Raw genomic sequence first — 27,986 nt, 5'->3', positions numbered from 1 at the left:
ATTTTTGTATTAATTCTTTAGAAATCACATTTTTACAACTTCCTAAATCAATCACAGATATGCACACCCATTAAATATGCTTGTTGATTGAAAGATCTTGGTTCACAACCATTCATTATTAGGCCCCTTTAGTATAAGATAAGTTTGCCGCATCACCAATAATGGACCTATGTTATCACTCACATACTCCTCTTCCCTTACATTATCATTATTGCCTTTGTTCTTATCATGAACATCCTTATCTGTGCCTATAATTTTTTTATGCATGCCCATCATCAGCGAAGGCCTCTTGCCAACCGTTTTACAGTCTTGTACCCAATGTTCTGGATCACCACAACCACGATACATATTGCTTTTGGGTTGTTGGTTGGTAATTAGTAGGGTAATCGGAGTTGAATTGCTTCCTGTGCCACTATTACTGCATTGATCTAATACCCTCCCTTGGCTAGAATATTCTATTATTTATATGTGATCGGATCTCTGCTCTATTTGTAATGCTTTCTTGTATGTCTCAGAAACAGATATGGTGTCGAATAGGTTAAGAGAATCTTGAATATTTTGTTGCAAACCCTTGATATATCGAATAACTAATCATCAGAATCTATGTGTCTAGCAAGCAAGTGATAGATGAGAAAGGAACACTCCTCGCATATGTTTTTGTAGCTTGGCTCTCCTTAAATGTTGAAGTTTGTTCAGTTGTCACCATGGACTGGCATGCCTCCTGAACTGGGTCGCCACTAATTGCACCCTACGATCTTTTGGAACCTCTTGAATCCAGTATATAATTTAGCAATCCAATCTAAAAACTTCTCAGGTTGTAGGTTGCTATGAAATTTAGGAATATTAATGTGAATCCCAACCTCTCATCGTCCTCTCATCATCGATTATCATCACGTCTTTGAAAAATTAAATTGCTGGTCTCCGTTTAGGTCGTCAGAGCTGCCTTACCAAAGGTGCTCCTCCTCTATCACAAGTCCCTCCTCCATATGTTGTGGACTTGGATACCTATTCAGATTTCCAAGTTGTGTCGTGAGCATGTTAAATTGTTGTTGCATCTCTTGTTGCATTTGTTTGAGTTGCACCACAAGTTCTGCAATTTGGTCAGTGTTATAAATTCCTTTCAGTGGTACAACTCGAATCTTTTCTAGGCGACATATTGTAGGAAGCATAGATGAACTTTGATACCAACTGATGTTAATAGCCAGGAAAATCTCAAAAATATTATAACACTTGGAATAATTTTATTTAATCATCAACTGATACAATAATTGAATTCGGAAAATATTTCCCAAAATGGACAGTTCATATTTAACAAAATAAAAATATAATATCATGCCTAAACAATAAGGAAATCGAATTTTGATTTTTCTAGGCCAATTTATTACTAATACAAAATTTTACCAAAAATAGAAAAATGTGATTTGAAGGCCAAACTGAAGGAATTTGCTTGAAAGTCTATCAATTTGGATACTTGCCTTATTTGAGTGACCTCAACGTGCCAAAAAGGTGTCTTGCACCTCATCAATAATTAGCAACTTTGAATTTTTAACCTCAATCAAATTATGCTTTGCTCAGATGTTCATTACAAAATCTGGTGAACACATTCAGAACATTTTCTGCTGAGGTCCATGTTTGATTTCTGATATAGGATGTTCTTGTCATCCATGCATAAACAATGATTGGCCCACTTTGTTTTGATTGGTAAAATAATTTTAATGGTTGCTGGATTTGTATGCCTGAACCGAGGGAGATCCACTGACCAGTAAAAATTGATGGACTGTCAAGTGATGAGCTCCTTCTAACATGAACCTAGCCTATCTGCTCTTCTATTGGTCATAATTTTATCTTTTGTTTCCAATTTGATGTTTTTGACTGACCTTTATGAAGATAAAAGTCATCAATCAGGCGATGGAAAAAAGGAAACAATTTGTCATGGATTCTTGGTATTTATATTGCACTAGATGCTAATTTATCAGAAATTGTCACAAATGAAGAAGGCAAAAATATGTCATTATATTGGTTTCTTTACTTTTGTAAACGCTATGAATAAATGTAAAAGAAGGTCAAAGTCCAGATGCATGCTTTAAGATTTGAAGGCCAATTCAGTGAATTGCATGTTCTTATCAAAATTGTTAATTGTACATCAAAACTGTCAAATCCTAGATCAATGGAAGTTAGAATCACAAAGTTCCGATGTCATCTTATATATTATATCTTCTCACTCAGAATGCTTGGCAAGAACTTGATCCAGATGAATACTCATATGAGGTAAATCTTTTAGCCAAAAGACTTGGCTCATCTTTTAGAATATCATTAAATCTTGTCTTTGATCTCTCTTGTTCAGGAATTGGTTGCCCTAGGTGAAGTAGTTGGAACTGAAAACAGAGGCCTTTCTTCTGATACAATTGCTGCTCTGCCTTCCAGAAGTTACAAGGCAGAAAATATGCAAGATGACAACGCTGAGCAGTATGCACATATCCCACAGGCTTATAGTATTGTTGGCCAATACATGGTTTGTTAAAATGTTATCCTTTGTGGGACAATTAAATGATTTCGACAGATGTGCTATATGCCGGCTAGAATATGAAGATGGTGATTCTTTAGTGGTGCTTTCTTGCAAGCATAAATACCATCCTGAATGTATAAACAAGTGGCTCCAATTAAACAAGGTATGCTATAGGAAAATTCAGTAGCACTTTCTTATGTATTCATATGGCTAAAAATTTGTATAATTTATTTGTTTTTCTACTGGAATATTAACTTAGTAATTTTTCTAATCTTTCAAGTCTGAATTTACATGCTTACATGTCAACAATGGGCTGGTCACTTTGATAATTGGTACATTTTCTATAGCAGCTTAGCTTATGCTACATTTTATTTTAGTTGGACTTGAATCATTGTGGCAGTTAGTGGTTGCTTTGAGAGTTGAGAGTTTCTCAGCTTCAACAAAATTAGAAGTTAGAGAATATTTTGAGATTGACACATCTTCAATTAAAGAAAAGATAGAGAATAATTCATTAGCACATTTATAATTAAATTTTAAATTTGTTTTTTTTATCGTTTAGTAATCTAGAATTATCATATTTTCTCTTTTTGTTAATTAATTAAGGATAATTATATTTTCAATTATTATCTTGCATATTTTTCTTATGTGAACTATTTATTTTCTAGTTTGTTTAAGATCTAGTCTGGAAAAGTTTCACTTTTCCAATATTGGTGTGAGGATATTTTATCTTTGTGTGATAGTTATTTGCTTCAATTTATCAATTTGTCTCAATCTTTTGTGTGATTTGAAGGGTTGATTTGGTTTAGATTATTGGTTTTAGAGCCGAAGCTTAGTGGTTTAATCTTTGTAATAGTTAGTCCATTCTATTTTCCTATGCATCCGCTCATCCATTACTTCCATCCTAGGTCATTTTTTTTTTCAATTTATCATAAAATTCTATCGACCCACCCCCCAAAAGAAGAAAACCTTAATGTAGTAACAATAACTCAAAAAGATTATTATTACGGTTAAAAAAAGAGGTGACAAAAAAAAAAGGGAAAAAAAGGGTAAGAAAAGAGAGAAAAAACTCTCTAGCCTCCACTTCTTCCTCTACCTGTTTCTTCACCATCTTTTGTTGTTATTTCTATCTTATCCATCGATGCAACTACTCATTAGGATGATAAACTCTATTTGTTGCTCCTGCCAAGCCTAGCACTGCCTCTCTCTTCCTGCTAATATCTTGTTTGTGAGCCACCACTTTGCTCCTACAAAGTCATCGGCTGGAGCTCAGCGCTCTAGGATGTTTAATATTTTGCTGCATCGTTGTTGACATGATCCATGGCGTCACTTCCTAGCGCACATAACCTTGCTACTTAATCTGCTTGTAAATTGTTGCACCTTACCCGTGTGGTTGCCTGCAACAACCATTCCCTAAATTTAATTGTTACCTTTATTGGCAAAGTTAATCATTGTTGGTGCTAGTTGTAGCAAGTCTGTTTGCCACCCAACGGTAGATGCGATTGTTGTCAGCCCAACAATATCATTATTAGAAGAGGTCGAATTTTTATTTCTAAGTAAACCAAATTTAAGCAAGACTTGAAGTACATGAGAATTAGGATGTGCTAAACATATGTGCCACACCTGCTTATCACATTTATCAACATTACAAGCAACATAATTTGACACTGAGAGGGAGATAGAAACAAAGGAAAGAGACACCCCATTTTAGTCTCTTCGTGATTATCTTCTTGGACATTTGATCTTGCACAAGACAACAAGAATTTGAAAATCGAACATTACAAGTGTTGTCAACTAATTAATTGACATATAAGATTAGTGGACAACTTAGTAGATACACAAACAAGATTTAAAGAGGCTGAAATATTACCAACAACTGTGATAGATAAAGAATTACCATCACAGTATGAATTTAAAGACCTCCTTTATATTTTTTTTAGCATTATTTAAAGGTAAAGCAATGATGGTCATGTGATTAGAAGTACCAGAATCAAAATACCAAGGCTTATTTTTGTTACCTGAGAGACCTAAAGCAGAAAGGGCAGAAATCATCATTTGTTGGACACTTTCACGAGTAATAGAAGACTGAACAGGGCTAGGGTCATTTGAGTAACCACCCGAGACATTGTAGGCAGTTTCAGATTTTTTTGGAGGTCGAATAGAACAATCTTTGATGATATACCTTGATTTCTTACAATAATTGTAGATTTTTTTAGTACAATTAGTGGAAATGTGCCTGAATCCTTTGCAACTATAGCATTGGATATTAGTCATATCTCTGCCTCCTTTAAAACTCCCTTGAGCAGCGTAAGCCACAGGAATTGGAGTAGAATGTTGAGCTTTTTGTTCCAAGACAGCTTGTGTAACAAGCCATTGTTCTTCCCTGCTCTCCTACACAAGAATCCAATAAAAGAATTGGTTCTCTATTCATCAGGTTGGACCTGATTGCTTCAAACTCTCTTATTAACTTTATTAAAAATTGGTCACGCTTGCTAGTCTCAAGCTTACTTTGGATAGCAATGAGTCCTTCAGGAGGTACACTTGCATACACAATATCGGTCTACTTAGCCTAAAGATTGACAAAGGAAAGAATAAAATTCTTGAATTGACATACTCTCTTGATTGAGCTAACCCCTCTAGTTCCAATTGAAATCTTCATGCTATATTGCTTTGGTTGTAAATTTCCTTCAAGTAATCCCACATTTCACTAGCGGTCTTGTAAGACTTGAGATTGAGAAGTATGAAGGGTTCCACATTTCCAAAGATTCATGACGTAATCTGAGCATCTTTCACCTCCCATTTTACATATTTGTCCTTCTTGACAAAGAGAAATTGGAATGCCCAGGCAAAATAGTTCTTGCCATTAAATCGAATAAGAAAATGTTCAGATCATTCTAAAGACATGATTCAACTAGACACAAGTACTAAGAGATCAAGTTCAAGAAAATAGACTAGAAGAACACGAAAAAGAACAAAATACTAAGATCTTGGAGCTAGATAAAGAACCAGATATGAGATGAAATGATCTCATAGTTTTGGCTCTAGTACCAGCGATTGAAATTCTATTTCGTGTTAGGTGGCATAGACGGTTTTTACCGTTCCTCCTGGGAGTGAAATTGGCACCACAAGCGTGCGTGATCATTTCGAGTGCGTCACATGCGCGCGTCGCATGTCTCGGAGGTGTCGCTAGATGCTTCTAGCTTTGTCGGACTCTTTTGGTGGTGCCGGAAGCGTCTCGTGATGCATCGGGTGCCGCTGGAGGTGTTGTGGGGGCGTTGTGGGGGTGACGCGGGCATCGTGGGCATCGTGGGGCAGAGGTGTCACGTATGCGTCCTGTTCAAAATTAATATTGAGGTTTAAATAATTTAAACCATTCCTAAGTGATATTTCGAAGAGGCTTTCTTATACGTCACGTGCGCGCGTCATGGATCCCAGAGGTGTCGCGGATCCTGGTGGCGTCGCCGAATGCTTCTAGCATTGCAGGACGCTTCTGGCGGCGCCGGAAGTATCTCGCGATGCTTCTAGCACCGCCGGAGGCGCCGCACGACTCCTCTAGCGTCGCCAGAGGCGTTGCGGTGCGATGCAGGCGCCGCGAGGAGGAAGCATCGCGTACGTGTTAATATTGAGATTTAAATAATTTAAACAATTCCTAAGTATGGTATTTCGGAGAATCTTTCATAAACTCTAATTAAATCATCACAATAAAATATAAAAATATATTTAAAATTTTAAAAATAATAATAAATTTTATTAATTAATATTTTGAAATTGTTTTTACTTTTTAAATTTTGTTTAAAAATTTTAAAAATTTTATATTATGATATTTTTAAAATTATTTTATAATTTTTACTATTTTAATGTTTAATTGATATTCTAATATTTTTTTACTATTTTAAATATATATTATTTAAATAAATAATTAATTAAATGAATAAATAGTTAATTTATATAATTATTATATATAAAATAATATCTTTGTATTAATTTATATAATTATGATTATTTAATCTGGACGTGAGAACTATAAAGTTGACTTAAATAATTACAAGAACTAATGCTTTTGATTCACGCCACTTATTAGTAAGATAATATATTATGATGTATCAATTTTAATTCGAATTATTAATAAATCAATTTTCTTTAAAGAAAACTATATTTAATTTTTTTTCTAATAATATTAAGTTGTTTAAAAATGGAGAACTTATATAAAATCAATACACAACTTATTTTTTAATTATACACAAATATATTTATCTGATAATTACTATATATACAAAAAAAAAAATCAAAACCGTATCGGCACAACACGATACGATACTGAAACCGTATCGTTCCGGTCGGGGATCGAAACCTCAACACGGGCCGAGACTTTAAACCTTGTTTGATGCCATGACAAAAATATAAAATACAGTTTATGAAATGTTTTTCGTGTCATTTCACTAAGAGAATTAAATATATAGATGTGAAGGATTATCTGATCTCTTGATCTCTAGGATCTAAAATAGGAAGAAATACAATAATAATTATAGTATGAGTATTAGTATAAGCCTGAAGAGCCAATCAAGAGTTGATTAACTGAGGACATATTGTATCATATTTCATTAATAAAAGACAATGATTATTATATTACTTTAAATCTCTGCCAGATGAATAAATATAATAATGTCCTAGGGTAGTTTGTTCTAGCGTACAGCATATCAATAATTAAATTGATAGTAGAAGACTATAGATATATATATAGACACTACTCTTAACTATTCCTAGTCAAGTATTCATATGCAAGGACAATATTAATGCATTGAGACTAGTATATAGGTCAATTGATAACTTAATCCCACAAGTCATGGATATGAAGAATATGTATTGAATTGACCTGCCATGAAATGTTTCATGGATCGTTATATTAGTGTTATAAATATTCTCATAGTGACTATTTGTTTGAAGTCCTTAGATCTGAAGTCACTACGGTTCCCTACATAAGGAGTTGTGTAATTTGGTATCGGTAAATGTCACCTATAATAAGATGGACTATAAAGTCAATTATTGGGTAAATAAGTTATGCGGAAGGATGTGAGAGATGTAGATGTGATTTATCCCTTTCATATGACAGAAGTGATATCTGTGGACCCCTTGATTAAGTAGGACATAATAATGCATAATTATGCTCAAATTAGTCAATATGAGATATTGAGCTTATTTGATTGAATGTGTCTACTTAGGGATCAAGAAACACAAATATTGATAAGAGGATGACACGGTCCTCATTAATTAATCTAGATATCAAGAATAGAAGAACTGAGTCATACAAGATAATAGTCACAGAAAGGTTAGGTCGGATCTTGATATTCTCGTCACTTGGGTAGCAATAATGTATTGTTAGATGTCACTCATTGTTTGTGTCTAAAGGGGTTTAAGATACATTGGCAATATTACGAGAGTCTATTGGGTCACACACAAAGAACATGTTGATTTGGAGATAGATTATATGGTTAAGTTTAATCCGAATTAGACACATTAGTTAGACTCAAATGAATTTGGATTAGACTTATTGAATTAATGAGTTAGACTCATTGACTTATTGGGTTAATGACTTATTAAGTTAATCCAATATACTAAATCCATCCCATTAAGATTAATGAATTTTCATAGTGATTAATCCATCATTAATCCAAATAAAACTAAGAGACACAGACCTTTGGTATTCCTTGGATGAGTACAAAAGACTTTTGGAATTCTTTTCATATGATGGAATTTAATTCTTCCTCTTGATCGTCTCCTGGCCGAACCTCCTATAGTGGCTAGCACCACGAAGGTGATTTCTCTCCGAATCGTGAGTTCGTGAGATGAACGAGAGAGCGTGTTCGTGTGAATACCATAGAGGCGCGAACACTTGATCGTACTGAGATCTACATCCAAAAATAAGTTATTGTCGGGATTGCTTTGGGCATGCAATAGAGGTAACGATTCTATGTGATAGAGTAGCAAGAATGTAGATATGATATTCACAAGGATCTTTGAAGGGATCCTTTTTCCGCTATGCATGTGATTGTTTTTCGTATAAGATTCCTATAATAGTAACAAGCTATTAATACTTTTAGATGAATGCAGATACTTAAAATGAGTTACCGACAACAAGGATTTGAAGCTTTAACGTGTAGGTTGTCGGAGGACCTTTCAGCGTCATAGTAGCAGTAGCTTACACGAGAATGAGCACAGAGAGCTGTAGTTTTCGAACTAAGAAGTGATGATGGGCTTGGATCCCGAGGGCTTCTTTTATAGGCATCGTTTAGTCGACCGAAAACACATTCCGTCGATTGAACCTATTCGTCGGCTGAACATTCTATCCGTATCCTCGCGCCTTCCTTGTGTGCTCCGATCTGATTTGCTCGATCCCATGATTTTCACTATTCGGTCGATTGATAAACCTTATCTGTCGACGGAACCTAAGTATACCTTTTCTGTGTGATCCGATCTGATTCAGAATCGCTTACCAAATGTGGATCAGTCGACCGATCCCTTTGATCCGTTGATGGATCCAATTGTACACTAATTTTTTTTCATTGTGAAATGATCTTCTATCATTTACTTTTAAGGATCAGTCGACTAATAACCTTTATCCATCGATCGATCGCACTGTATACCATATTGGTTGAACTTTGATTTGATCTGTGTCATGTTGGCTGGATCGGTCAACTGATCCACATTATCACTAAGACACATGAAACTCGAAATTTTGTTTATTTGCAAAACAATATTAGTACAACAAAATAATAGTAGCCCTGCAAAACAAAGTTAACATAGTAAGTAGTAATGATGCATGATTGTCTTGATCTCAATTTAGAAGCTTCCGTTGGTTTCTTTAGTTGTTTCAATGCCTAAGATTTTTGTCTCAACTGAGACATGACCTCACAACTCAACTTTAGGAGCATACCTTAATTTACTTGCCAAACATCTGGTCGTCTAGACTTATTGGATTTCATCTGCTCAGCATCCGATTGGCCTGCCAGAGCTTCCTGATTCGATCTCTGGTCTTCTTGACCTATCAAATCCTCCTTGCTAGATGTCTAGTCTACCTAACCCATTTGGACTTTCTGCCTTTCACGATCCGTCGAGATTTTCGTTACCTAGTATCTCGTCTATCTGACGTACTAGGACTTCCTAAGTTGAGTATCTTATAATTTTGATCAATTCAGTAAATCATAATAAGACTTAACTTAAACATTTGATAATATCAAAACATAGGTTTAATTATGGTGCTTCCTGCACTAATAATCTTCCCTTTTTTGATGTTTGATAACCTGATTCAAAGTTAAGTTAAAAAATATGATAATAAAATAACTCTCTCTCAAGTTAAACTCCTCTGAATTTACATCTCTCTCCCTTTTACACACATAAAAAATAGGGCCTTTGCAAAACACATTTTCAAGTAAAAAATTTAAAAGTAATTGAGAAACCAAAAATTCTGAAAATGTTTATAAGTAGAAATAATTTTGGATACATATTTTGCTAAGTAAATATTGTTAATAAAATTTGAATTTTTTCTAATTTTTGAAATTAATTTTGCCAAGTTTTCTAATAACCTCAATTTTTGAAAATAAATAACATTGGTTTTTGAAGTTAATTTTTGACAACAATACTATGTAAATAAATTTGAAAATATATTTTAAAATTTTTTAAAAATATTTCTAAGTAAAGTTTAAATATTTGCCAAGTAAAGTCTAACATTGCTACAGTCAAAGCATGTCTTCGATGGGACAGCGGAACCCCCTGTCGTAAGATTTGGAGTATGGCCTAAATATAGAACATACCCGCTGTCAGAAAAAGATGTCCCTTGTCATTTTCCCCTTTGCTTCCGGCCGGGCGTCCGGCCGGCCCACCTCCGAGCATCCGGCCGGCTAGCCTCTGCCTTACGTCCGGTCGGGCACATACAGTGGTCTACTTGGAAGATTCTCGGTGATGTGCTTTGTGGAGACTGTTAGCAGTATGCTACCTCATGTATTCGGCCAAGCGTGCCATCCGCTCGGCTCTGTGATATTGTCCGTTGAGCGCCGGAACCCTGACTTTCGTCAGGGTGCCTATAACCATCAACTAGATACCGGTCGGCCGGCCGGCCGCTAAACCCATCTCTCTCTCCGGCCGGCCACCTGCCCTTTTGACTCCTACGTGGCGTTGACCCCTTACAACGAGGGTCCCCTGTTCTTATAGCCAGATCACTTGCCTCCCCTTCAAGTCTAGTCGAAGGAGGCGATTAGTCCGACTGACTGGACTGCGAGTCTGGCCGGGCGGCTCCTTCGTGCTAGTATCCTCCGATCGGCCTACCGCAGAGATGGCCTTAAAAGTGAATCAACAGTGGCATTCATCGGATCTCCTCGTAATCTGCGCCAATCTTCGACATTAAGGCTGAGCATGCGTTCATTAAATGCTTCGAATGGTCGAATGCCACGTGGCGCACTGCCATCATCGTACGGCGGCGGTGGCATGGTGCTTTGATGGGATCGAAGCGATTCAAAATGGACGGCACGATGTACGCTTTGATTCCCGTGACCTGGATCCAACGGTGGAGGCCGCCCGGCCTCCATCCTATAAATCCTTCGTTTTCTTCTCTCTCTCATTTGCCTCAGCGATTTCGACCCCTGCCCCCAGCGCTTTGGAGCTCCGGCGATTCCACTTCTGCTTTCCGACGATCCCCGGTGTTCTTCCTTTGATCTTCCTTTTTCTTGTAAGACTCTCCTCCTTTCTTTCTCGTTTCCGGTGCTTTCTTTACATTCCTCTCCCCAGTTTTCGCCTCCGGGATACTGTTCCGGTGCCCTCTTCGTGTTTTTGTCGTGTCATCTTTTCTGGTTTCATCCGCTCAGACCATGGCTAGTTCTTCTCATCCCGAAGACCAGTCTCTCGGCCCATGGTACACTACCATGCAGTCACGATTCGACCAGCATGACTTTGATATTCTGACCGATAATTTTGACATCCCCACTGATTTTGAACTTCTCTTAGCTGGTCCCTCCGCTCGGCCGCACAGGCCGCCGCGCGGAGCTTTCTGTGTCTTCCGCGACTAGTTTACTGCCGGTTTGCGTTTCCCTGTACACCCCTTTATTATAGATGTTTGTAATTTTTTCGGTGTGCCGCTCGGTAGTCTAGTACCCAACACCTTTCGTCTTCTTTGTGGTGTTGTTGTTTTGTTCAAGATCCACAACATCCCCCTCCGACCGGAGGTCTTTTTCTATTTCTATTATCCCAAGCAGTCCGAGCCGGGCACCTTCATGTTCCAAGCTCGGCCCGGCTTAGTCTTCTTCAACAAACTGCCTTCTTCCAATAAACATTGGAAGGAGTATTTTTTCTATATTCGTATGCCCGATCAGGCAAATTTCCGGACCAAGTGGCAGGTCGACCTACCTCCCACTCCTGAGCTGAAGAAGTTCAAGACCCGACCGGAGTACCTTCACGCCGCCAATATGCTAGCCGGTCTACGGCTTGACATCAATAAACTTCTTCATGAAGGAGTGATGTACATCTTCGGCCTGAGTCCAATACGGACTCCTCTTCAGACCGGGTTCGGTAAGATTTTTACTTGGGTATATGCTTTAATTGCTAACTGATTTCTCTTTTTTCCTTTGCAGCGGACATCGTCATGAAGTCGGTAATGGCCGGCGTTTTGAAGAGAAAGGCAGCGGCGCTCGAAGCCGCGGCCGCGAAGGAGATGGAAGCGCTCGGCATCCAGCCGGTTGAATCACATGAAGGAGAGAGCGGGACACAGGCCGGGGAGTCAGCCGCTCAGGCTTCCCTCCCAGAGCCAGTGGTTGGCGCAACCCTCAGCCATGAGCCTTCCGCTCGGGATGAAGACTCAGCGCCGGAAGAAGGGCAGCCTCTCCAAAAAAGGCGTCGCGTGGAGACTCCCCTCCGGTCCGCCACCTCTGCGGTTCAACCCTCCGCCCGAGCCGCTGCCAGTGCTCGCGGAAAAGCTCCTGAGGTCGAAGCCATTTCGTCCGATCGGACTCCTTCGGAATGGGACGAGCCGGCGGCCCCTATCGAGGCTATTCCGGTCAGCACCCTTCCGCCCGCTCAACCAATCCGGCGTTCAACCATCCATTCTCAATTTTCGGCGCCGGCTTCTGATCCGCTTCCAGGTGCCGGTCGGACGGCCCCTGGTCATGGCCGGACGATTCGAGTCACTCTTCACCTTCCCACTGAAGAGTTACTGCCGGAGGCCGAACAACCGACAGCGCCCGAGCATACTATCACCCTGAAAGGGCCCCTCGCCAAGATGTGGGCCGACGCTCGGGCACGCGTCGCTATGATCCTCATTCGGAATTTGGCCAATAGCCATATGCAGCAGGCCACGGGGGTAAGTTATGTTAAAAGTTTTGTATTCATTCCTTCCGATCGGCCACTAACAGCTTCTAATTTCTCTCATCAGAGATGGGTGGAGGAAATTGCGGTTTCCAACCGCTTGGCCTTGGTGGACGAAGAGCTAAGGCAACTGAAGGCGGCGGTTAGTCCGTCCGACCCTCAAGGCCCTTCATATTCTGAGCTGCAAAAGGAGCTGAAGAAAGCTCAAGATCTGCTGGCGGCCGAGCAGAAGAAGGCGACCGATCAGGCCCACGCCCTGGCCGAGTCCAAGCGACAAGTCAAGGCGCTCGACACAAAATTAACCCTGTCCACCACTCGAAAAAATACAGCCATCTCCGATCTGGAGAAAAAGAACGTGGAGGCTCGGGGCCTGGAGCTGAAGGTAAAGGAGCTGATGGAGCAGCTCGACAGAGAGAAGGCGGGCCGCTCGGCCGACTCGGACAAGCTTCAGAATCTGAATGAGGCCCTTACTGGCTCCCAGGCGGCTCTCAAAGAATATCAAGAGGCCGAGCCGAGTTGGGTCGCTGCCCTGAGACAGAGCTACATCCTCTCGCCTGAATTCTCGGAGAAAATCTGCGAGCAGATGTACACAGCCTTCGACTTGGCTATAACCGCCACCACCACGTATCTGAAGTCTAAAGGTCTTCTTTAGGAGTCAACTACTATTCCGGCTGGCGATCAAGTGGCGCTCCTGGACAACATCCCCAAGGACCTTTATGATTACATTGAATAGATGCCTGTATATGTAGTTAGGCCGCTAGGCCAAAAAAAATGATCCTTTTTTGTACTTAGGCCGCTCGGCCTAAAGTTTTAATTCTAATGCAATATTTTCCTTTCGCGTACTTTGTCCTTTTGTTAGTTAATATGTGTGTTGTCCGCTCGCCTATTATCACACCTCTGGCATTCGAAAGGGATTTTTGCGAAGTACTTGGCGTTGTCCTTCCGCTCGGCTAAATATTTCGAATGCGTAACATTCCACTTTGATGGCAGAGATCGCTCGCTAGAAGCCGACAAGTACCTTTGGGCTCTGAGCCGAGCGGGACGGAGAGTCGGTCGAACGATATTGGCGGCGAGTTTGGACATTTGCGGCCCCTTTTGTTGGCCTCTTCCGCTCGAAAGGTTTATAGACGCCGGCTCGTCTCTCGATATTTAACGTCGGAGCTCGACGGTCTTCCGCTCGGAGGGTTTATAGACGCCGGCTCGTCTCTCGATATTTAACGTCAGAGCTCGATGGTCTTCTGCTCGGAAGGTTTATAGACGCCGGCTCGTCTCTCGATATTTAACGTCGGAGCTCGACTGTCTTCCACTCGGAAGGTTTATAGACGCCGGCTCGTCTCTCGATATTTAACGTCGGAGCTCGACGGTCTTCCGCTCGGAGGGTTTATAGACGCCGGCTCGTCTCTCGATATTTAACGTCGGAGCTCGATGGTCTTCCGCTCGGAGGGTTTATAGACGCCGGCTCGTCTCTCGATATTTAACGTCGGAGCTCGATGGTCTTCCGCTCGGAGGGTTTATAGACGCCGGCTCGTCTCTCGATATTTAACGTCGGAGCTCGACGGTCTTCCGCTCGGAGGGTTTATAGACGCCGGCTCGTCTCTCGATATTTAACGTCGGATCTCGACGGTCTTCCGCTCGGAAGGTTTATAGACGCCGGCTCGTCTCTCGATATTTAGCGTCAGCGCTCGACGGTCTTCCGCTCGGAGGGTTTATAGACGCCGGCGCGCGTCTCGGTAGTTAACGTCGGAGCGCGACGGTCGTCCGCGCGGAGGTATAGACGCCGCTCGTCTCTCGATATTTAACGTCGGAGCTCGGCGGTCTTCCGCTCGGAGGGTTTATAGACGCCGGCTCGTCTCTCGATATTTAACGTCGGAGCTCGACGGTCTTCCGCTCGGAGGGTTTATAGACGCCGGCTCGTCTCTCGATATTTAACGTCGGAGCTCGACGGTCTTCCGCTCGGAGGGTTTATAGACGCCGGCTCGTCTCTCGATATTTAACGTCGGAGTTCGACGGTCTTCCGCTCGGAGGGTTTATAGACGCCGGCTCGTCTCTCGATATTTAACGTCGGAGCTCGACGGTCTTCCGCTCGGAGGGTTTATAGACGCCGGCTCGTCTCTCGATATTTAACGTCGGAGCTCGACGGTCTTCCGCTCGGAGGGTTTATAGACGTCGGCTCGTCTCTCGATATTTAACGTCGGAATACAGCCGCTCGGCGAACACATTAGCCATCCTTTAAATCATTTTTTCTTCCTGCATTACAAGGACATGGGCGACTAGAATATATATACAAAAACGAGTTACATCAATGCACCTTTCATCCAGCTCGATAAGGCTGGAGATGATTCGCGCTCCAAGGTTGGTCCAGCTGACGCCCGTCTTCATCCTCCAAATAATAAGCACCCGAGCGGAGCTTTTCGATAACCTTGAAGGGGCCTACCCAAGGAGCTTCCAGTTTGCCGACGTCGCCGACCGGCTTGACTTTCTTCCAAACAAGGTTGCCGACCTGGAATGATCTGGGGATTACGCGCCGGTTGTAGTTTTGCTTCATCCGCTGCCGGTATGCCATCAGCCGGACGGACGCCTTGGCTCGCTCTTCTTCGACCAAATCCAGCTCCATGTTCCTCCGCTCGGAGTTGTCATTATCATAATTCTGGATCCGGGTGGACTCGACGCCGACTTCAACAGGAATCACCGCTTCACCGCCGTACACTAGATTGAAAGGCGTGACGCTCGTTCCTTCCTTTGGGGTCATTCGGATGGCCCACAGGACGCCCGGCACCTCATCCACCCAACTTCCTCCTAGATGGTCGAGCCAAGCTCGCAAAATGCGAAGGATTTCCCGATTGGCTACTTCGGCTTGACCATTGCTTTGGGGATATGCCACGGACGTGAAGTGTTGCTCGATGCCGTAGCTTTTGCACCAATCTTCGAGCAACTTTCCTGTGAATTGCCGCCCATTATCGGAGACGAGCCGGCGAGGGATGCCGAACCGACAGATGATGTTCTGCCAGATAAACTTCTTGATCATTTGCTCGGTAATCTTGGCTAGCGGCTCGGCCTCCACCCATTTGGAAAAATAATCTACAGCCACCAGCAGAAATTTTCGCTGACCGGTCGCCATAGGGAATGGACCCACAATATCCATTCCCCATTGGTCGAACGGCCAGGACACAGTAGCTGCTTTCATTTTCTCCGCCGGTCGGTGAGAGAAATTGTGATACCTTTGGCAGGAAAGGCATGTTGCGACGGTCCGAGCGGCGTCCGCGTGTAAGGTTGGCCAGAAGTATCCGGCCAGCAGGATTTTCTTAGCCAGCGATCATCCGCCCGGATGCCCTCCGCAGGATCCTTGATGCACTTCTTGGAGGATGTATGCCGCGTCTTCCGAGCTTACGCATTTCAACAGTGGGCGAGAGAAAGCCTTCTTGTATAATTGGTCTCCAATGAGCGTGAACCGACCGGCTCTCCTCCTCAGCAGTTGGGCAGCCTCCCGATCAGACGGGGTCACACCCGAGCGGAGAAACTCCATGATGGGTGTCCTCCAGTCGCTTGGAAATGTGAGGCCCTCCATCCGGTCGACGTGCGCCACCAAAGATACTTGTTCAATTGGCTGCTGGATGATGACCGGCGTTATTGAACTTGCAAGTTTGGCTAACTCTTCTGCCACTTGATTCTCCGCTCGGGGTATCTTCTGAACAATGACTTCTCGAAAGTTGGCCTTAAGTTTTTCAAAGGCTTCGGCATAGAGCTTAAGCCGAGCGTTGTTAATCTTAAAGGTACCAGAGAGCTGCTGAGCGGCCAACTGAGAGTCTGAATGCAACATCACTCGTCCGGCCCCTACATGCCGGGCGGCTTGTAAGCCGGCTATAAGGGCTTCATACTCTGCTTCATTATTCGTAGCTTTATAATCAAGCCGGACAGATAAATGCATCTTTTCTTCTTGGGGAGACAACAACAATACACCAATATCGCTCCCGATCCGAGTGGACGATCCGTCCACAAATATCTTCCACACGGCTTCGGGCTCTGGCCTTTGTACTTTGGTGATAAAATCTGCCAAGGACTGCGCCTTTATCGCCGAACGGGGCTGGTATTGAATGTCAAATTCACTTAACTCCGTTGTCCATTTGATGAGCCGCCCGGATGCTTCTGGATTCAGCAATACTCGCCCCAGCGGGCTATTGGTTTTGACAATGATGGTATGCACCAGGAAGTATGGACGAAGGCACCGAGCGGCGAGGACCAGAGCGAAAGTCAACTTCTCGAGCCCAGTGTAGCGAGATTCAGCATCTTTTAAAATATGACTAAGAAAATACACAGGCTCTTCTCCGCTCGCCCTCACTAGTGCCGAGTCGATTGCTTGCTCGGTCGAAGATAGGTGCAGGTGAGCCACTTTGTATCAGCTCACAGCCGGTGGTGGAATCCACCAGCTGATCGATCCGCGATAGAGGATAAAAATCTTTCGGGCAAGCTTTGTTGAGATCCCGAAAATCTATGCACACTCTCCACTTGTTGCCCGGCTTGGAGACTAATACTACGTTCGCCAGCCAGCTCGGGAACTGAACCTCGCGTATATGGCCGGCCTCCAAAAGCTTCTCAACTTCTGCCCGGATGATGACATTCTGTTCTTTTTCTCTGCTTCACCGGCCGAGCGTCCGGTCGGACATGTAGCTCGTGCTGCGCTATGCTCGGCGAAATTCCGGGCAGCTCGTGCGTCGACCAGACGAAGACATCACAGTTTCTCTGGAGGCATTTGATCACTTCCTGCTTCTGGCTTGCCTCCAGGTCGGACGCAACGAACGTTGTGGCCTCCGCTCGGGTTGGGTGAATCTGCACTTCCTCTTTTTCTTCATAAACTAAAGAGGGAGGCTTTTCAGTTATAGCATTCACCTCGATCCGTGGCGACTTCCGAGCGGAATTTGCTTCTACTCGGACCATCTCGACATAGCATCGCCGAGCTGCTAGTTGATCTCCCGGTACTTCTCCCACTTTGTCTTCGACGGGGAATTTGATCTTCTGGTGGAAGGTGGAGACGGCCGCCCGGAACTCGCTGAGCGTCGGTCGTCCCAAAATGACGTTGTATGATGAGGGAGAGTCGACCACCACGAAGTTTGCTGTCCTCGTCCTCCTGAGCGGCTCCTCTCCTAGCGATATGGCCAGCCGGATTTGTCCGACCGGCTGAACTTCATTGCCCGTGAACCTGTAGAGGGGGGTTGTCATGGGCAGCAGCTCAGCTCGATCGATTTGTAGTTGATCGAATGCCTTTTTGAATATTATATTGACCGAGCTTCCTGTGTCAATAAAAACGCGGTGAATAGTATAGTTGGCTATTACCGCTTTGATGAGCAGAGCATTGTCGTGAGGAACTTCAATTCCTTCTAAGTCCCTGGGCCCGAAGCTGATGTCGGGTCCGCTCGCCCGCTCTTGGCTACAGCCGACTGCATGGATCTGGAGCTGTCGGACGCTCGCCTTTCTTGCTCGATTGGAGTCTCCTCCGGTCGGCCCACCAACTATGATGTTGATCTCGCCTCGGGAAGTATTGCTTCTATTTTCTTCTTCCCGAGAGAACGGTCGGGGACATTCCCTAGACATTCGGAGATTCTCCCGCCTCGGAGAGCGATGCCGCTCGGGAGTCTGTTGTTGTCGTCTGTCAGCTACCGTCCGATCGACTTCACTAGGCCTCTGCCGCCTGTCGGCTGATGGCGACCGACGACCGCCGCCTCTGGGAACAGGGTGGGTGATTAGAGGAAGACTGCGGCAATCCATGGTGTTATGTGTGTCCGTCCGGTGGAAGGAGCAGAACATTGGGGTCCATCTCTTCTTTGTCCTGGGCCGCTCGGCTGCTACTTCTTGGACATGAGGTCTTGGATGAGCACGAATTGCTTCGGCCCGTGGTCCTCTGGGTGGCTGATGAGCAGCGTGAGGCTTTCGTTCGGCAGGAGGAGCCCGCTCGGCTGGAGTTTCTTTTTTCCGGGCCGCTTACGCTTCCTCCACGTTGATGTATTCGTTGGCCCGGTGTAGCATGTGGTCGTAGTCTCGAGGCGGCTTCCGAATGAGTGCTCGGAAGAAATCCCCCTCCACGAGGCCTTGTGTGAAGGCATTCATCATAGTCTCCGAGGTGGCCGTTGGAATGTCCATGGCCACTCTGTTGAACCGCTGGATGTAGGCTCGGAGCGATTCGCGGGCTTCCTGTTTGATGGCAAACAGACTAACACTGGTTTTTTGATAGTGCCGACTGCTTGCGAAGTGGTGGAGGAAGGCCGTTCGGAAGTCTTTAAAGCTTGTGATGGATCCGTCCGGCAACCTCCGAAACCACCGTTGAGCCAATCCGGAGAGGGTGGTGAGGAAAACTCGACACTTCACCCCATCTGTGTACTGATGCAGGGTTGCAGTGTTATCAAATTTACACAAATGATCATCGGGGTCGGTGGTTCCATTGTATTCGCCGATCGTCGGAGGCACATAGTGTTTGGGCAGAGGGTCTCGTAGAATAGCCTCTGAAAATTGACGATTGACCCGTTCGGGCGAGGTATCCACTCGGGGGGCTTTGCCTTTTCTGTTATCCCGCATTGGTGCCTCATCTGACGAAGAGCCTCTATCACGATTAGCTGCTGCGACTTCAGGAGGAGTGCGGAAGAGAGCCCGATGGAATGGAACTGTGGCTGGGGGTGCTTCCGCTCGGCCACCAGATGATGAAGTTGCTTGCTGCTCTGGCAGATTGGCTGTTGCCTTCTATTTTTGTTCCACAAGCTTAGCGGCCCTCAACTCGATCAAAGCGTCGAGTTCCTCCGTGGAAAGCGTCACCGTGTGCTGTCGTCCAGCCTCGTCCATTGTTTCCGTTCGGATGCAGGAGCGTTCCCACAGACGGCGCCAAATTGATCCTGTCCGAATGCTGAATCAATGGACACTGGGCACGTGGCGCTCTCCGGGTTGCTGACGTAGATCTCTGACTGTTTGCACGGGCCTCCGTTGAACCTGCACAGAAGTCGGGCCGGGAAGGGGTTCCCGGCGGCGACCCTCTGACGCTCAAGTTAGGCAAAGCTCGATAACAAGAAAGTGGCTCCAAAACTTGTAGAATGCGTACCTTCGGCGAAGTATAGGGCTCCTTATATAGGGCAGTGGAGAAGCGAGTGCACACATACAGATGTGTACATGTGTCCTCAGCCCATACCTCAGTAAGGGCTTGTCAGTGAGCTTACCTGACCCCATACTGTTACAGTTAAAGCATGTCTTCGATGGGATAGCGGAACCCCCTGTCGTAAGATTTGGAGTATGGCCTAAATATAGAACATACCCGCAGTTAGAAAAAGATGTCCCTTGTCCTTTTCCCCTTTGCTTTCGGCCGGGCGTCCGGCCGGCCCACCTCCGAGCGTCCGGCCGGCTAGCCTCTGCCTTACGTCCGGTCGGGCACATACAGTGGTCTACTTGGAAGATTCTCGGTGATGTGCTTTGTGGAGACTGTTAGCAGTATGCTACCTCATGTATTCGGCCAAGCGTGTCATCCGCTCGGCTCTGTGATATTGTCCGTTGAGCGCCGGAACCCTGACTTTCGTCAGGGTGCCTATAACCATCAACTAGATACCGGCCGGCCGGCCGGCCGCTAAACCCATCTCTCTCTCCGGCCGGCCACCTGCCCTTTTGACTCTTACGTGGCGTTGACCCCTTACAACGAGGGTCCCCTGTTCTTACCGCCGGATTAAAAACCATAAGGAAAGTCATGTAAATGTGAGTAAAGCAAAAAGGCAAAAAAGAAACCTTGTCCTCAGATAAGGCGTGGGACCCGACTCTAAGCGACTTCACAATCATTTACCTGCTATCCGAGGAAAAAAATATGCCAATGGGGTGATGAGTCGGGTGACTTAGCGAGTATTAGATATGATAGTGCATGGTTAATATAAAACATGGAGATCAAAGCATACAATCTCAGTAAGGAAATAGGAACATGATCATATATGATATAATAAATGCACATAATCATAACTGACATAATGAATGCATATATCTAATATAGATCTAACACACGATATAGTGATCAGTAAACTCACTAGGAATCAACAACAGATCTGCTCGTAATACCTGAGCAATATAACTGACAGCATATACATAAATGAACATGTATGAAGCATGCCAACTATATGCAACAATTATAGCTCAATCAAATGCAATAATCACAAGCAAATACAAATAGTATCTCTGAAAGATGCACCGCACATCGTATGTATATGAACATATATGCGTCACTCCTACACTCCACTCACAGTCGCCACTATATCTGAGTGACCGAGTGAGCATGACTGTGACGACTGCTCGTGTCTCCAACTGCCACTACATCTGAATGACCGAGATGGGCAAGATGCAGAGTAGCTATCTAGCTACATAACGAGGTGTCACTACTTGCACAACTCTAGCTACCACTACTCAGAATGGCCAAGCGGACACAACAGGACAAGATGAACCCAACTCCAACTACCACTCACCCTGACTGGTCGAATGAGCAGTAATATGACTGACAATTCTCTCAACCACAGAGGGAGACTTAATTGTCATCATGTGATGCGGTGATAAAGGAGGCCTACTAAGTGTGGGTCAAAGGAGGAAGATAACAATCCACGTGGAGGTCAAAGTTAAGGAGGTCAACGCTTGAGGACCGACGGGCTCACCAAAGGGTGGCCGAACGAAGCCTACATCAGGGGTCGACCTACATATGTTGCTTGATCGATAAAGAGGTGGGCCAAGCGAAGCGTCCGTGCAGCCAAGATCACCAGAAGTTTGTCATGGAGCAACGGAGCTTGGAGATGACCGAAACATTATTCCAGTCGGGTAAGAATGTACTATCACAACTTGTCGTTGTATGGAAGAGCAGTCGAGTCCTTCCGAGTGGAGGAGTACTTGGTCGATCAGAGGAGTTCTTATCCGAGCGGTTATCCTGCTCGGCCGATCAGCGGGAACGTTGACGTGTCTTTAGATATACTTTTGGGAGATGATGCCGCCAACACAAGGCATGGTCAACAAGCGGATCGTACGACGGACAAATCGGAGGACCCACGACCAATTGGAGAACGTGTCCATGACCATGTGTCCTGAACTAATTGGGAACGTGCCCGTAACCAATGGGAGAACGTGCCATGCCTCGAAAAGCGCACATGTCGTCTAGTAGGACATTAGATAGGGGGGTACGTACACTGGCGCAGGTACGCATTATTCACTATTTTCGCTTATACTACTGTTGTCTGTGTTGTTAGAGGAGCGCCTGAGGCGCGCCCGAGGCGCTAGGCGCACAATGCGCTGGGAAAAACACATCTTCCCAATCAAGGCGGGCGCTGTTCGCCAGGCGCGCGCCTAGGCGCGCCTCGTGCGCCTTTGCACCTCAACGAAGCGCGATCGAGGCGCGATCGAGGCGCCACGATAGATCGTGACCAAATCTGGATTTTAAACCAAAAAATAACATTCTAAATCAGCGTTGTTTGGAATTAGGGCACGGGAAACAGCAACAGAAACGCAGCAAAAAACGCGAACACAGGAAGGAAGAGAACGCAAGAAGGGAGGAAGAAACCTGAACTCATTTCCGTCCGCCGTCGCCATCGCTGATTCGCGCCATCGCTGAGTTGCATCGTCGCCAAGTATGTTTTCCTTATTTTTTCTGTTCTTCACTTCTTCTTCTTCTCTTCTTCTTCTTATTCGTCTGTTATCATCTTCTTCGTCTCTTTTTTTCTTCGCTTCTTCTCTTCGTTCTTTTTCTTCTTCTTTTCTGTATTTTTTACCTGCTGCAGTTCTGTATTCTTTTCGATGCTGTCCGGTTCGTGTTCTTCGTCTCGTTTTCTTGTTTCCTGGTTTCGTGTCCACTGTTTAGTCCACTGTCCAGTATTTCAACTTTTTAATGTTGCTGACTTCCTACTGCAGCTGGCGTGTTGCTGTCCACTGTCCAGTATTTCAATTTTTTTTTACTTTTTTTCTTTTTTTTTGCCTTTACTGCTTTTTGTTTTGCTGTGTTGGTGTTGGCGTGTTGTCCAATGTTTTAGTTTTTTTACTGTTTTTTTTGTCTTTACTGCTTTTTGTTTTGCTATGTTGGTGCTGGCGTGCTGTCCACTGTCCAGTGTTTTAGTTTTTTTACTATTTTTTTTTGTCTTTACTGCTTTTTGTTTTGCTTTGAAATGAATATTTTTATTTTTTTACTGGTTTTTGATTTTTCAAGCTGTAGGTACAATGCCTGAATTGGTCTAAGTTTTACTTTTAAATTGCTAGTACAGATTGTACAATGCTTTTTTCTTATTGGTACCTTATTGATTTTATTTTTATTTTTTATTTTTCAGACTATTTTCTTATTCAATTATCATGGAAGGTAGCAATGATACTCCAACATATATGTCAAAAGATCCGGGATGGAATTATTTTCAAAGAGTTAATCCGGATAATAAAAATGATTTAATTTGTAACTTTTGTCAAAAAGTTACAAAAGAAGGTATTTATCGTGCAAAACAACATCTTGTTGGGGGGTTTCGAAACACTACGACTTGCAAAAAATGTCTGCCCCATGTACGTGAAGAAATTAAAATTTTCATGGAGAAAAAGACGGAGAAAAGTAATCTTTCTAAACTTACGACAATGGACTTTGAGGATGTAGACCCTCTTGGTGATGATATTGATATGGATGAGATTGGAGCTAAAGTTGTGTCGCCGCCTATAAGTACAAGTACAAGTTCTAGATCAGTGAATATGCAAAAAAGGCCCAGACAAATAGGTCCAATGGATAAGTATTTTGCTCCTAATGTACAAAAAAATGTTGAAAGTAGAAAGGGTAAAGAAAGACAAATTACGATAAATGAGGCATACAAGAAAGAATTGAGGGAAAAAGCTTGTATGGCCATAACTGAGTGGATGTATGATGCGGCAATTCCTTTTAATGTCGTTAACTATTCAAGCTTCAAAAGAATGTTGGGCTTGGTTGGCCAATATGGTATAAGTCTAAAAAGACCTAGTTATCATGAGGTGCGGGTTCCTTTTCTAAAAAAGGCTGTTGATAGTGTAACAAATGATTACATTAATGTTGGGATCTTAGATGGCTAGAGGGGGGGGTGAATAGCCCCTTCAAAAACTTAAACAAAACTTCTACACAGATAATTGTTAGCACAGCGGAATTAGACAACTAAAGGAAAGAAAAATACAAGCACACTAACACTAGGATTTACGAGGTTCGGGGATAACTTGCCCCTACTCCTCGGCGTGTCCGTAAGGTGGACGACTCCTTGATCTTCGGTAGATCGCACCCCGGATAACTTCCGGCTACAAATCCTCCTTCTCGGTGGAGTAACCTCCCCACAACGTCTCAAGAAATATCTAAGTTAAAGCACGAGACTTACAGAAGCTCGGTGGCAAAGGAGAATAAAAATGCTTACAACCACGCGAGGATCGATAGCAGAGATCGCAGTTCACCCGAGAGCTCAAGAACTTCGCACAACAGCACAAACTTTTCTTTCAGGCTTTCTTGTTGTCGTTCTATTCTCTCCTCTCGCTATTTTTACTGCTTCTCAAACCTGATCTCTGCTGTCACCGATCTGATCCAAAACTGCGCAAAACAGCACTGCAGCCAATCCCTCTTCCTCCTTACCTGGTTCTCTGAACTCACACCAATGATATCACAGTCATCACTGGCGTCTTCTGAGCTCGAACCAATCCCCAGGAGTCAAGCAGATCGCAGCCCAATCGCAATCAGAAACCCAGTGAACGTTGATGCCTCAAATGCATCTGTTGCAGCAAATTACAGTGTAAAGAGCACTTGTCTTCTTCTCTTAATGAAGCTCAATTTGAATTCAACCATGAGAGTGTGACCTGCAACCTGCAAGCTAAAAAGACTCACAGCAGATGGTTAAAAACATATGGGTGAAAACAAATACGGCAATCAGAAAAAGTGCATGCAAAACAAACAATACCGTGGATCGGTGCGACCGATCCACGCTTCTGATCATCGCCGATCGGTGCGGACCGATCGAGCACTATCTGATCGATCCCGGACCGATCAGATGTCGCTCTTCCCAGCGCTTACGACCTCGATCGGTCTCGGGCCGATCGGTAAAATCACGATGAGCTGCGATCGATTTGATCGGTTTGCGACCGATCGATGTCGCTCGATAACGATCGATTCTGATCGGTCGGCGGCCGATCAGTGTCCATTTCACTGGATCGGTGCCGACCGATCCACTTCTCGACTCGATCGGGTTGAGCCCTCTCTGACCTAGTCCGGAGAAACGAGCTCCCTAGCCCTCTCCGACTTCATCTGGTCCTAGAGAACGAGCTACCGAACCCTCTCTGACTCCGCATGCCAAGTTTCCTTCTTGGACTTTTCAACACCAGATGTCCGATCACCCTTGATCCATCTGGATTTTCCCTTGCCTGGCTTCACTCACCAGGACTTGCACCTAGCTTCACTCACTAGGGTTTTCACCTGGCTTCACTCACTAGGGTTTTCACCTGGCTTCACTCACCAGGATTTCCAATCTGCCTGGCTTCACTCACCAGGACTTTCCAACTGCCTAACATCCCAGTTAGGACTTTCTCAATCAGGTCAACCTAGTCAACCTAGATTAGTAATTAATCTGAGTTAAATATCTGATACAAACTTAAATCAGTGTCAACAGCAAAACAACATCCAGGTCAGACTTTATCAACAATCTCCCCCTTTTTGTTGTTTGACAACACGATTTAAGTTTAGATCAGAAATGCTCATATACCCATAATTTTAGGGAAATCAGGATCCTCCCCCTAAGACGGATATACCTTAGTTATCTTCTCCCCCTTTTTCATATTGACTTGATGAAGTCAATTCATCACTTAACTTAACTTAGTCAAATAGGTGCGAATTAGGTAAGAGGATTCAAAACGACTCAAGGTCATCCTCTCCCCTAAAATCAACCTTTCATTCATTTCTAAACTTAGTTATCTTCTCCCCCTTTGTCAAACACCGAAAAGGAGCGAACAAGGTAAGATAACTTTAAAGAGCTCCCCCTTAACCCTTACTGTCTGTTTCTTAAAGCACTTAGAATTCCCTCTAAGTGTATTATAAGACAGTAATAAGGAAATAAAGGACAAACAAGACATGCAAGTGAACAGCATATTAATAACGGATAGAAAATGAAACATAATAAAGAGCAAGCAGATATAAAACTGAGTAGCATAAATACATGAGTAGCATCAGAAGTGCAAACATCCAGGTCAGACATAAAGACTAACAAATAACATCCAAAATACATACAGTCAACAAACAAACTGTATCAATCAATATCCTCACACTGAGGAACATCACCATCATCGGCAGGAGGGGTGAAATCCTGAGGCGGCACGCTGGAGGATGGATAGCCTGAGTAAGACTGCGGAGGCGGGTAGCGTGCCATCCATCCGAGTAGCAACTGCTGTGTCACCACCTGATGACTGTGCATATCATCGAAGCGCTGGTCAATCTGCCCGCGCAGGTCATCGTAGCGCTGGTCTATCCGAATACGCAGGCCATCCAGCTCAGCAGATATCATCTCCTCGTGGCGATCAAATCGACTCTCCAGCTCGGCGATCTGCCAGCGCAGATCAGGATCGACCTCTCCATCGTCAGCAGCAGGAGGAGCAGCAATAGGAGCAACCTGTCGTCGAGGTAACTCACCTAGTGCCCTCCCATCCTTCCACCTAACCGCCCCAGCCTGTCCTAAGATTCCAGACTTGAAAAACGCACGTTTCCCAAGTCGACAATCTTGCCTAACCATCTTTACTATCCTCCCCTTAGAGACGTCAATACCCAGGGTCTCAAGCCAGTCAGTAATTACATGCCCATAAGGCATATAGATGGTGTAACCGCTTGGCTCGCTATGGGATATGATAGAAGTATAGACACTCGACATGATATCAAAGTCAAGACGCCTACGCAACCCATAAAGCATCAGACAATGATACGGTCGAATCTCTGCCAATGGTTTAGAGGTAATAGGTAGAAGACAGTTTGTGACAATTTTGAAAAGAATGTAATCAGGAGCAGAAAGGCCAAGGGCTGCAAATGTAGGAAAATCGACATCTAACTCATCTAATCCATCCGGTCTCGGATGTCCAAAGAAGTACTCATAAATCGAGTCAGAGGAGACATCAAGAGGATGAGGCACGGGTTCAGGCAAAGCAGGATAGAATGAGAACACCGTCCCCGAACACATACGACAGCCTAAATAACCAAAGAAGGCAATTAAGCTGAAATCAACGTTTTGCTTAGCCACTCTTGATCTATAACTACCATCAATAGTCTGATGAAGGTTGTTATAGAATTCAGAAACTAGGTCAAAGTTGATATCCCTATCTAAATATACCAAGGAATCAAGTTTATAGTAGGCTATGGTCTCCGTAATCGCTGGACAAAACTCATTCATGTAGTTTTTATCGACTGATCTACATGGGAGCAACTTGAAGGTCCTTTCCTTAAAGGATTTTTCAAACTGTTGGTTGAGGAATCTCCCCGAACTGGACGGTTGAGGTCGGGAGATTTCTTTGTACTTGGATTTATCTTTGGACTTGGAAGTACCCTCACCTACTGGTTTCTTCCTAAGGGGTTAGCAATGTGGTAAAATGGGGCAATGAGTGAGCACCGGAGCCACCAACAATCAAGAACCGAGACAACAGAACAACAGAAGATTCAGTGAGAAATGAAAACACAATGCCAAGTTCTAGAGAGGTAAGAAGTTACCTTGGTGCCATTTGAACTTTAGGCTAGGGCTTCTGAGGGCTAGAGCTTCGGCTAGGTTTGGCGTGCAAAGAGAAGAGAAAGGGTGAGCTGGTGGGAAGAGTCGGCTAGGGTTTCGCGTGAACGAGGAAAAGAAGGGATCGGGAGGTTTTAAGGGTTTAGATGGGTGTACAGTGAAGAAATGATCGGACGATTGTCCGATCAGAAGGTATCAGAAGCCTCCTGATCGGTCCCTGGACCGATCCAGGAACATTCTGATCGGTCCACGGACCGATCAAGAGACGATCAGTACTCACTGATCGGTCCCTTGACCGATCAGCGATTGATCAGTGGCTTTTGTGCCGAATTGATCTGATCGGTCTCCGGACCGATCAGGGAACTCTCTGATCGGTCTGTAGACCGATCAGAAAATGATCAGTGGCGTTCCAGGCTGACCTG

At 44.1% G+C, this 27,986-nt stretch overlaps 1 protein-coding gene across 1 annotated transcript in view; it reads left to right on the top strand.

Moving 5' to 3' along the window:
• The first annotated feature begins 235 nt into the window (after nt 1–235).
• The window catches only part of LOC121978224 (E3 ubiquitin ligase BIG BROTHER-related-like), a 48,224-nt gene continuing 20,473 nt past the window's right edge, over nt 236–27,986 (top strand). Inside the window, exons 1-3 of the mRNA XM_042530598.1 lie at nt 236–2,268; nt 2,345–2,466; nt 2,561–2,669. Coding sequence (XP_042386532.1) covers nt 2,194–2,268; nt 2,345–2,466; nt 2,561–2,669 — 306 coding nt within the window. The 5' untranslated portion in view covers nt 236–2,193. The remainder of the gene's footprint in view (nt 2,269–2,344; nt 2,467–2,560; nt 2,670–27,986) is intronic.

The sequence above is a fragment of the Zingiber officinale genome, chromosome 4B (assembly GCF_018446385.1).
Source record: "Zingiber officinale cultivar Zhangliang chromosome 4B, Zo_v1.1, whole genome shotgun sequence".
Classification (NCBI taxonomy): Eukaryota; Viridiplantae; Streptophyta; class Magnoliopsida; order Zingiberales; family Zingiberaceae; genus Zingiber; species Zingiber officinale.
The sequence above is the reverse complement of the archived record's forward strand: the minus strand, read 5'-3'. Positions and strand labels throughout refer to the sequence as shown.